Source organism: Neopelma chrysocephalum, unplaced genomic scaffold (assembly GCF_003984885.1).
Source record: "Neopelma chrysocephalum unplaced genomic scaffold, ASM398488v2 Primary Assembly neopelma1_347, whole genome shotgun sequence".
Lineage (NCBI taxonomy): Eukaryota > Metazoa > Chordata > Aves > Passeriformes > Pipridae > Neopelma > Neopelma chrysocephalum.
The window spans coordinates 4052897-4063123 of NW_020898011.1; the positions used below are offsets into that span (position 1 = coordinate 4052897).

Sequence of the window (10227 nt, forward strand, 5' to 3'; positions counted from 1 at the left end):
CCCTCGGGTCCCATCCAGCTCAGGCAGGAGAGATTGGACTCTGAATTGGGCTCTAACATCCCATTTTCAGTCTGGGTCATGGGTAGGTTACTATGGGCATGAAATGAAGGGTGACACTCCTGAGCAATGTGGCTGCATGGCTGTTCTCCCCTCAGGCTGGAATTACAGCAATATTCCAGTCCAGAGCATAATCTGAACCTGGATGGAGCAGCACAGAGCCAGTACTTACCAAGTTCAAAATGCCCAGGCATCCATCACAGGCAGAATGGCTCCAGTCTGAACAAGGGCTGCACAAGATTGCTTCTGTTTTAGGATTAGGGAAAGGAACACGACAGAAATTAAATCTATGTTAAAGTCTGATTTATGTCAAATTACATCAAATCAAAAGAAGGATACGGTTCTGCCCATAGTCTCATAGAAAATAATGGGTTAATATTTCCTTAGTCTAACAGGTTAGGACATAAACTGTGATTTAAAATTGTGTCTAAATCCCCTGAGTACCTTGCAAAACCTATCAATGTTATCTGCTCTGAAGTGTTCTGAAGTTGGGCTGCTTCATTTAATTTTTAGTTTCTCTGGCTGGTACAGATGGATGTAGTGGATTTTCTTTGTTTTATTGACAGCTGAGGTATTGAGATGGAGAAGACTGAGATGGAGAAGAGTTAAGGGAGAATTAGAGCAATAGGTAAGAGCTGGATGGGGTGATTTTTTGCTTTCTAATGCCTGAACCAAGCAAAACAAGTACAAGATGGATTTACAGACCAGTTAGTACTTGTTATCTGGCACAGAAAAGGTTAACAAATCTACTGCAGGAATAAAGAAACACCCCAAATACTTTTGGGTAGCTGGAATATTAGAAACAGCATGCTTTAGTTCAGGGCAGGTAAACCTTTACAGCTAATCTTTTTGGATACCAGTATTTCCTTTCAGATGCTCACATGTGTTTTAAGATTTGTAAATCCTACTGAAAATAGTCACAGTGGGTGAGCAAACATTGTACCACCACTGGAAAACAAATGCAAATAAAATGAGTTCCTTTGAGCTACACGCTAAATGCACATTTCTGAGCCTAACTTCATTCACCAGGTACATAGCTGAGACCCTCTAGTGGCATAAACATTTATTTGCCTTCAGCATATTATTAAAATCCTCTTTCACAGTCATATTACAGCAGCAAATTCACAGGTAGCTTTTTTGGACATTCTGGGGGCTGTGGCAAAGTGAATCTGGGATTAGACACTGTGCAGGCTCATGTTAATGAATGTAAATTGATTTTTAGCTGTGAGGGGCAATTACAGATGCACTGGAAGGAGAAGGGAATTTTTGAAAGGATGTTCTAGAACTAATTACTATCAGCAAGAAGCACGCAAAGAGCAACGCAATACCCAGGGCAGCCAATAGGGACAAAAGCTTCTACACAAATCTGTCCTGACCTGGGAGTAAGACTGTTTAAAAACACTGATCTGCACTTAGCTTGGAAATGCGCATCACCCTCTTTCTCCCTCAGATATTCTCTCTCTCTCTTTCTCTGACACACACACACACATCCACGCTCCTGGATTTGCAGAAGACAGACATCCAGGGCACTTCTTGGCATCCCCAGGAAAATCCTATGGGATTAAAAACCCACAGCAGTAAGTACTCGTGCATTAAATGTTTATTAAGTGGCATGCTGTCAAAACCTGGGTTTAACAGTAAATACAGGAGGAATTTAATGGAAATTGGTTGTGTTTGATTTTTCCCAGGAATTGCTGGGAGCTGCCTCTTGAGGGTTACAACTTCACCTTTTGCTTTTACAGATGCTTGTTTGCTACCCATGTGGTAACCTCTGGACAGCCAGTAATGCATTCATTATCCCCACTGACTGAGTGAGGGAGCAGTGCAGCAGTAACTACTTCACCCAGCTGAAGGCAGACAACAAAAGGAGGAAAATGATGAATTCGGACAATTTAACCTCCCAAAGCTTCCTCTCTGCGATTCACAGCAACGCCAGCAATTTGTTCTCAGGTCTCCAGTTTGTTCAGTCCTTCAAGCCACTGATCATCCCCTGCTACTCCCTGGTGGTTTTCATCGGTGTCATTGGGAATTACCTGCTCATCTACGTTATCTGCAAGACAAAAAAGATGCACAACGTCACCAACTTTCTCGTGGGCAACCTGGCTTTCTCAGACATGCTCATGTGTGCCACCTGTGTGCCCCTGACCCTCGCCTACGCCTTCGAGCCCCGGGGGTGGGTGTACGGGCGCTTCATGTGCTACTTTGTTTTCCTGATGCAGCCCGTGACCGTGTTCGTGTCCGTGTTCACCCTGACTGTCATAGCCGTGGACAGGTACTGTGCCATGGTGTACCCCTTCCGCAGGAGGCTCACCATCCCCATCTGTGCCTACATCCTGGCTGCCATCTGGCTGCTGAGCTGCACCCTGGCTGCCCCAGCCTTGGTCCACACGTACCACGCGGAGTTCCCGGAGCTGGACTTCTCCATCTGCGAGGAGTTTTGGTTCCACGGGAAAAGGGACCGCTTGGCTTACGCCTACAGCACCCTCATCATCACCTACGTGTTGCCCTTGGCTGTCATCTCCCTGTCCTACCTGAGGATCTCGGTCAAGCTGAAGAACCGTGTGGTGCCAGGCAATGTCACCCAGGGCCAGGCTGAGTGGGACCGGGCACGGAGGAGAAAGACTTTCCGCCTGCTGGTCTTGGTGGTGGCAGCCTTTGGAGTCTGTTGGCTGCCCCTGCACATCTTCAACGTGATAAAGGACATAGACATCAGCTTGATTGACAAGCAGTATTTCAACTTCATCCAGCTGCTGTGCCACTGGTTTGCAATGATGTCTGCCTGCACCAACGCCTTCCTCTATGCCTGGCTCCACGACAGCTTCAGGGGAGAGCTGAAGAAAATGTTTGCCTGGAGAAAGAAGAAAATTGGACCCGCTACAAACTGCATTATGGCCAGTGTGGTGCTGTAAACGAGGTCTGGTGGGAGTGCATTTCCTTTGTACAGTAACATTGTAAGTCTTTTCCACTTCTAATTAGTCCTCATTCCTGACATTTGTCTTCGGGGCTCAATTATAACAACACAATTCCCATGCTTATCTTCCTCAGCACCTCCACTGCTAATGGAGAATGACAGGCAGATGTCATGTTTAAAAAATGTCTTTTCTTCTTTGACTGGAGTTAGAGGCAAGGAGATATTACTACAATAAGATACAGGGATCCTTCCTATCTCTTTTGGGTATTACTCAACACAGACATGGGTTTTGGGGATGGGGAGAAGCAAGGATGAGTACGAAACCTAAATACCTCAATGAGGGAGTGTTTTGGATTGGGTAGAAATTTAATTTTCATATCTACCCAGAGTCCATTCCTTAGCCCAGGATCTAAGGCAGAGGACTAACAATATTCCTGTAGTCCTCTTGGGTTAGGGCCAAGCTCCAAACAGCATAAAGGTCTCTGCAATGCCATCCCTCAGCAGCTATCCCAGCTGTGGGCAGGAAACCAGGTTGGCAGGAGCTGCTCCAAGCCTCCCTGTGCCAGCTGAGCTGTGCCAGCAGCAGTGGGATGCAGTGGTGTCCCCTCTCCCGGGGGTGTGGGTGACATGCAGGGTGACAGCAGCAGCTCACTTGCAACCCCCCCAGGTGCCTGTGCACGAGATGACTGGGTCACCTGTGTGCCTGTGGCCCTTGGTGGGCTGTGCTGTGTCTGCCCTGCGTGGTTTCTCCCCTCACCCCCATCTGGTCCCTGCCCCAGGCCCAGGGGGTGGAGTCACAGCCCTTGTGACTGCACAGGAATTTGGGGTTTCTGCTTTTGGAACCCAGCATCTTCCTGCAACCCCAACCCCCCCCGTGTCTCGTGGGCCTGCAGCAGAGCATGTAGCAAGGTGAGATGTGGTATTGCAAGAGGGCAAATAAAAGCAGAGTGATGTTATTTCTGTGATGTGAAATGTGGTGCAGAGTGGGCAACAGCCTCCTTGGTAGATTTGCAAGTGCTGCCATCAAGGATGGACTGACTGGAAACATAACCTGTAGTGGAAAATCATTCAATTAGGGGACATTAAGACACACCACCACTTTACTGACACTGAATTGTGTTCCTGCCATTGTCTCATGTAGCCCTACTGCAAGTCAGCTGCCTTTGTCATCACAGCATTGTCAGTGCTGAGATGAATTCCACTCCTTCCTCCAGGAGCTGATTTTGACATGTGGCAATGGTGCCATCAGCTTTGATCTCCAGGGGCTTTGATAGTGCCTTGAGGAGCCCTTCTGGAGGTGTCTGTTAAGAGACAGTGGGTTGAAGGGGCCATGGACACTGAGCCACTGCGTGAGCAGTCAAAGCCAGAGCTGCCAGAGGGAGTGGAGTGGCAGGAGCTCCCCTTTGAAGGAGTCTTTTGGGAAGAAACAATTTCCTTTGACACTCACATTTCAATAAGATGAGGGAGTTAGAAGCTATAATCAAACTAATGGTAGCTATAATCAACCTAATGGTTCCTAGTTCCTTCCTGAACTGAACTGAAAGTGTCTGAGATCACAGGTGAGTGTACAGGACAAAGTTCTGGAAGCAGACACTGATCCTGAAGAGGTTTTTTCCAGGCTGCTCAGCCAAAAGCTGTGATGGCATGAGGAGCTGCCTGGTGCTGAGGTGAGATCAGCCAGAGAAGCAGAGCAACCCAGGGGCAGTTTTGGCCATCTGGCTGACCACACCTGCACATGGCCAGGTACACATGCACTGTGAGGCAATGCCAGTGCACATGGGGAGAGAGGGAAGGCAGAGAAGAGGTTTCTTTGGTTTGCGCATGTACTCCTGCTGTGAAACTGTGAATATAATTCTGCTCATCACCTTTCAATAAGCTTAATCTGGTTAAAAAACTCCCACAGATCCATATGCACACACTGAGAAAAGTGCTGGAAAAACATTTGAAATCCCATTTCACAAATTCCCTAAAATTTCAAGTTGTTTTGCTGCCAGTAAGGAGGATATTAGAATCTGTAGTGAAAGGACAATAAATTAGAATCTGATAGGACAAGGAGTAATGGGTACAAATTGAAAGGGGGGATATTTAGGTTAGGTATTAGGAAGAAATTCTTTACTGTGAGGGTGGTGAAACACTAGAACAGGTTGCCCAAGGAGACTGTGGATGCCTCAGTCTGGCAGTGTCCAGAGCCAGCTGGATAAGGCCTTGAGCAATCTGGTCTAGATGATGTTTAAGGTCCGTTCCAACCCTTTAACATTCTATGATTTTGTGACTCTGTGATTACAGAAACACTGAATGAAGGAGGTCCTTTCAAGCTGGGCATTACTTGCACTCACTCTGAGATTGAGTGTATCTGCCTTGCTTACCTTGATTTAGAGATTTGAATGACCTGTTAAAGAATGTTTTGCTTTGCTGAACTTCAGGAAATTATTTTTCCTTCAAGCTCAATACAGCAAGCTACTGGAATAAGTGGTGATTTTGAAAAGACAAAAAACCCCTCACTTCCAAACAAACCAACCAAATTTTACAAGCTTTTCAGCTTTTTTTCAGGACTCTTTTGAAGACCACAGAGAATAGGACACCAAGAGAGCACTGAAACAAGACTGCAAAAAGCAGCTTCAAATAACAAAAAAATCCAGACTTTCAGAGATTTTTCTTTTACGGAATTATGTTGATCTGTCAGTTTATAAAGTTTAATTAACATTGAGGTGGCCCATAATGTGCACAACCTTCTGCACTAAATACAGACAGTGCTGTAATCCAGAGTGATCCAAAGCTCAGTGGGGTAACTGGGCTGAGTTTCTCAACCACAGCAGGCCTGGGATCATTTCCTTCTTACACATCATGTTTTTACCCTCATTTGCCAGCACTGTAGTTTGAGTTATTAATGTTCTTCTGAATGCTAATGGCTGAAGATGGTGGCTGCAGAGAGCTGCCTGAAGCAAACAAGGGATTTGTCTCTCTGTTTTGTTTCCTTGAGACAGAAATGAAGGGCTGTTCAGTGCACATACCGTTCCCACAGTGACAGATGCTTTGGGAACATCTCTCTTCCAGCAGCCTCTGGAGCTGCTGTTAGAGCAGTGCCAAGGTCTGTCATCTCACAGAGGTCCTCAGGAGTGCCCAGCACAGCAGGCACCCTCCTCTAAGTGCTGGTTTAACCTGGACATGCCTCAAACCTGTCAGGATGTGCTTTGGCAGCAGGAAGCTCAGAGCCTGCCCCTCGCTTCAGGCACTTCTCACGAGTAGATTTTGCAGGTGCCCCCTGGAATGATCTGCATTCTCCAGCACAGACTCCTGGAGCTCCTTCTCTCTCCTCTGCAGCCCCCTTGGTCCAACTCACTGGTCCTGCATTGCCATTTTTCCAGGCTTTCCCTGCGTGGTGCACAAAGGAATTCCAGCCATGGGTTCTGCAGGCTGGCAGGGACCCAGGCACGGCCACATTCGCTCAGTCCCGCCCCTGAATCGAGCCCCAAGAATCTCTGCTCAATTTAATTACTGTTTTCTCTGATATACAGAGTAATAAACAATAATAAGATTTAGAGGCACGTTGGTGCACTTCTTTAATCCAGTTATGCAAATAATTCTATTAAAAGCTGTCATGAGAAGCTTGTTTGCCAATCTCCACCCCTCTCCAGGGAACTGCTGTGCTTCTCTGAGGGACCAGGGCTCATCACTGAGGTATTTTTGGTGGTATATTTTTTAATTACAATTTAAGAAATCGTTGCATGCTTTGATTTTATAGAGTAGCCCGGTTCAAAACTTGATGAATCTATTAACTTTCCCTGGAAGGGTTTTTGTTGTTCCTTGCTTACATGGCAGCCCAGGACTCGCACAGAGCAGGGCAGCTGCTCTGCAGGGATGAGCAGGGTTTGCCTCTGAGCTGAGCTATGGCAGGATGGAATATCCTCCTCCTCTGCTGGGATTTCTTTCCAGTTATTTCTGTGTACAGAGAGACTGTCAGCAGGTACAGACCCAGGTGTTCTGTGTCTTACAGCAGTATATAAGTGTTATTTATGAGGCTCCTTGGGCTGTTCCTGAAGGACAGTCTCCAGTGAACACTCCTAGGTGCAGTATGGAGTTAGCACACATGCTTGGGGGGGTGATTTTGGGTAGGTATCAAAGGCATGAGCCAGCAAGTGGGTTATCAGAGCACAGAGAGTCTTGGGCTTTGGAAAAGGAGGGGGCACTGAGGACCACACCTCCTCACTGCAAAAATCCTCTGGAAGGTTTCACTGGGGCCAAACCTCTACAGCTCTATCTGAAATGTGGGCAGTGCTACAGGTATGGAGGGGAAAGCAGGGGAGAGTGAGGTGTCCTCACTTACAGTGAAGAGCACAGATTTAGACAGCAGGGGTCACAGCTTCACAAGTTGAAGCTATTCTGCATAGCTGTTGGAAGGACTCACAGAGCCCCATTCCAGCAAATATGCTGTATTTCCAGTGTTTATATGCTTCATCAAACACAGGCTATGCCCTGTGATAAAACATGGGGCTTGTATTAAAAGGCAGTGTACTTAAGAAACACATATAAAAGTCAGTCAGTATTTGATCAGGAACTAAAAAACAGATTAGATAGTGACCAAAAGCTGAAATCAGGCAGCCAAAGAAAAATACTTAATTAAACCTCAATAAGGGTCAGGTAGAGTTGTCTCTCCCCCACTTTGAGCATGTCTGCTCAGAGCAGTCACAAAAGACTAACTTGCTTGTGCAATGCATTACTTTAAATACATTTTCCTCACACTTGGATAAAGGAAGTTCAAGGCTATACTTGTATCATGTTTGGGGAATGGCAGTTTATCTGGGGTGGGCAAAAGCAGGTCCTGCCATAAGGCCACTGCTCAGATGAGCATGGTGAGTGTTTCCCAGCTGAGGGATGGACTGGGAAGAGCTGGTGCTTTTCATACCAGCTGAACAACAGATGCTCTGCACAGTTCTGATTGAGCAAATCTTGCTGGCTGAGCTGTCGATGGTGAGTTATAATTAGATGTCTAAGATGATTCAGGGTACAGATAAAAGCTGAAAATGGTGCACCTGCAGCTGGGGAAAAAAAATGCAAAATTGAGTAGAATTGGACAACACATCAATCAATCTGCCCACCAGATGAGAAGAGGGTAGGGAGAAAAACAACATGCTGGTGGTAAAGCCACAGCTGCCTTTGCCATTTCTGCATGAAGAAATGTAATACAAACTTTTACCTTCAGCCCCCAACTCTCACTGCCCACTATCTTTTTCTTTTCTCAGACAAAAATAGTGACATTTCTCCTCCTCACCCTGAAGAAAAGGTTGCCCAAGGGTCAAAGCAAACATTTCTGACTCATGGAAAGCGTAATGAAAGCAGAGCTTTCTAAAAGGAGCTCTTCTCTCTTCTTTCTGCAAGTAGAAAGACACAGCAGCTCTGCACTGAAACATTTGCTGTGTGGACCTGCAGCTGCCCCTTGGAGCTCTGGCTTTTGTGTGTACACCAAGTAAATACTTCTCCCCATGCTCAGGGACCTCACTGTGGGTCACAACCATCACTGACTCTGTTCCTTTGTACCTGATTTCTCTCCAGATCAAGATGCTTTGCTGGAAGTCCCAGAGAGGAGCTGCAGGTGCATCAGAGGTATGCAGCCAACATTAACAGGACCTTTCCTTCAGAAATCACTGTCCTGATCCCTGTCTCAGCAGGTTTGAAGCACATTCTTGCTGTGTACTGACATAACAGGCTGATTTCAATCAAACCTTGTCTGGTGTTTCTCTGCTCCCTGCCCTCCCAGCCCTCCCCCAGCCTTTTGAAATCATTGGTCAACTACTCAGTAGACCAAGGAGCCTTGAGGATGTTGCCATCTGATATTGGGAATACTAGCATTTCCTTGGTGCTGCCCAGGGAAGAAAAAGACATCAAAGTGCTCTCTCTCTCAAGGACTCACACAGGATTGCATGGGATTGGATATCAGGAAAAATATATTCTCCAAAAGGGTGGTCAGGAATTGGAACAGGCTGCACAGGGCAGTGGTGGAGTCACCATCCCTGGAGGATTTAAAAGCTGTGTGGATGTGGCACTTGGGGACGTGGTTCAGTGATGTGTTTGGCAGTGCTGGGTTAAGGGCTGGGCTCGATGACCTTGGAGGTCTTTTCCAACTTAATGACTCAGAACTAGTCAGAAGATGGCCAGGCTGCCTCCCTACAGGGCAGAGAGTGAGAGGTTAAGGACATGAAGCTCAAATACATCTCACTGGGAGTTATGTCCCTTTGGGATCTATAACTTTACTCTCCTGGACAAGAAGCAGATAAGATTGACTCTCTTGTCTGTTGTTGCTTACCTTCCCTTTCTGCAGCCTGCTTTGTCAAACTAAGTTAATGAAGCTAGGAATTTATATAAATGAGAAAACACACACTCAAGAGCTCCCTGCTTTACGTCTCTGACCCATTGGAAATCAATTTGGGATCACTGCTATCTATTTGGACTGGGCTCTCCATCCTTAAATTATCACTTTGTAATTTCCCTATGTTTTTCTTTTCTTTTTTTTTTTAATCTCTGCAGGGAACACCTAAAAGGGGATTTTTAATCCCCACATCTACATTTCCTGCAATTCCTGCATTTCCACCAGGCACTGGAGACCTTTCAGCAGCAGCAAGCAGGACTGCAGAGAGAAGCTTGTGGTGCTGAGATCTGCCTCTCCTGCTGAGCACAGTCCTTGGCTTGCAGACAACCTGCTGGAAAGGTGTTTGTGACCCACAGCAGCAGGAGGGGTTTGGGAGAGCCTGGGGACGTTTGTGGTGCTGAGGGTCACTCTTGCCCGGCTCAGGTTCTCCCCAGCAGCATCACCAGGAAGGTGCTGTGCTCAGCTGGGGCTCTGGTGAGGCTGGGCAGCACCAGGGGTTGGCTCTATTTCTGCATTTTCTCTGTGTTTATTTACCCAGCACAGCCACAGGGCAGGGAAATGCTCTGCTGAGAACGGGACAGCCAAAGGAGCCCGGAGCCGTGAGGGAATGTGGCAGGAATGTGGCAGGAATGCCGCAGGATACCATCAGCCACAGCCCAGTCTGTGTGACCAGCTGGCCTTGGGAGTGGGAAGGTGAAGCTACAGCCTGTGTTGTAAACCAAGCCCATCTTGGGCTCGTGGAGGCAGGGCAAGAAAGAAAGAAAGAAGAAATTATTGTTTTTTGGACTTGAAGCAAACAATGCCCACCCAAAGGCTAAATCTGCAATCACCCATGGATGGTCCTGTGAGTCACTCAAGCCTTCCTGTGCTCCCTCACTTGTGATGTGCCACTGCA

The 10227-nt window shown here is 46.9% G+C and overlaps 1 protein-coding gene across 2 annotated transcripts; it reads left to right on the plus strand.

The window, feature by feature from the left end:
* The first annotated feature begins 1477 nt into the window (after positions 1-1477).
* PRLHR (prolactin releasing hormone receptor) lies at positions 1478-9816 on the plus strand. Of its 2 annotated transcripts, none has more exons than XM_027705663.1 (3): positions 1478-1634; positions 1746-3008; positions 9491-9816. In XM_027705663.1, exon 2 carries the CDS (start codon positions 1932-1934, stop codon positions 2964-2966), a length of 1035 nt encoding a protein of 344 aa, XP_027561464.1. In that variant the 5' UTR covers positions 1478-1634; positions 1746-1931; the 3' UTR covers positions 2967-3008; positions 9491-9816. The 2 variants fall into 2 exon arrangements, with proteins under 2 accessions (XP_027561464.1, XP_027561465.1); XM_027705664.1 differs by lacking the exon at positions 9491-9816 and adding an exon at positions 4587-5106.
* Positions 9817-10227: the final 411 nt, after the last annotated feature.

Bases quoted from the DNA above. Each gene is read 5' to 3' on its own strand.
- PRLHR (XM_027705663.1), top strand. From the start codon at position 1,932: ATGATGAATTCGGACAATTTAACCTCCCAAAGCTTCCTCTCTGCGATT.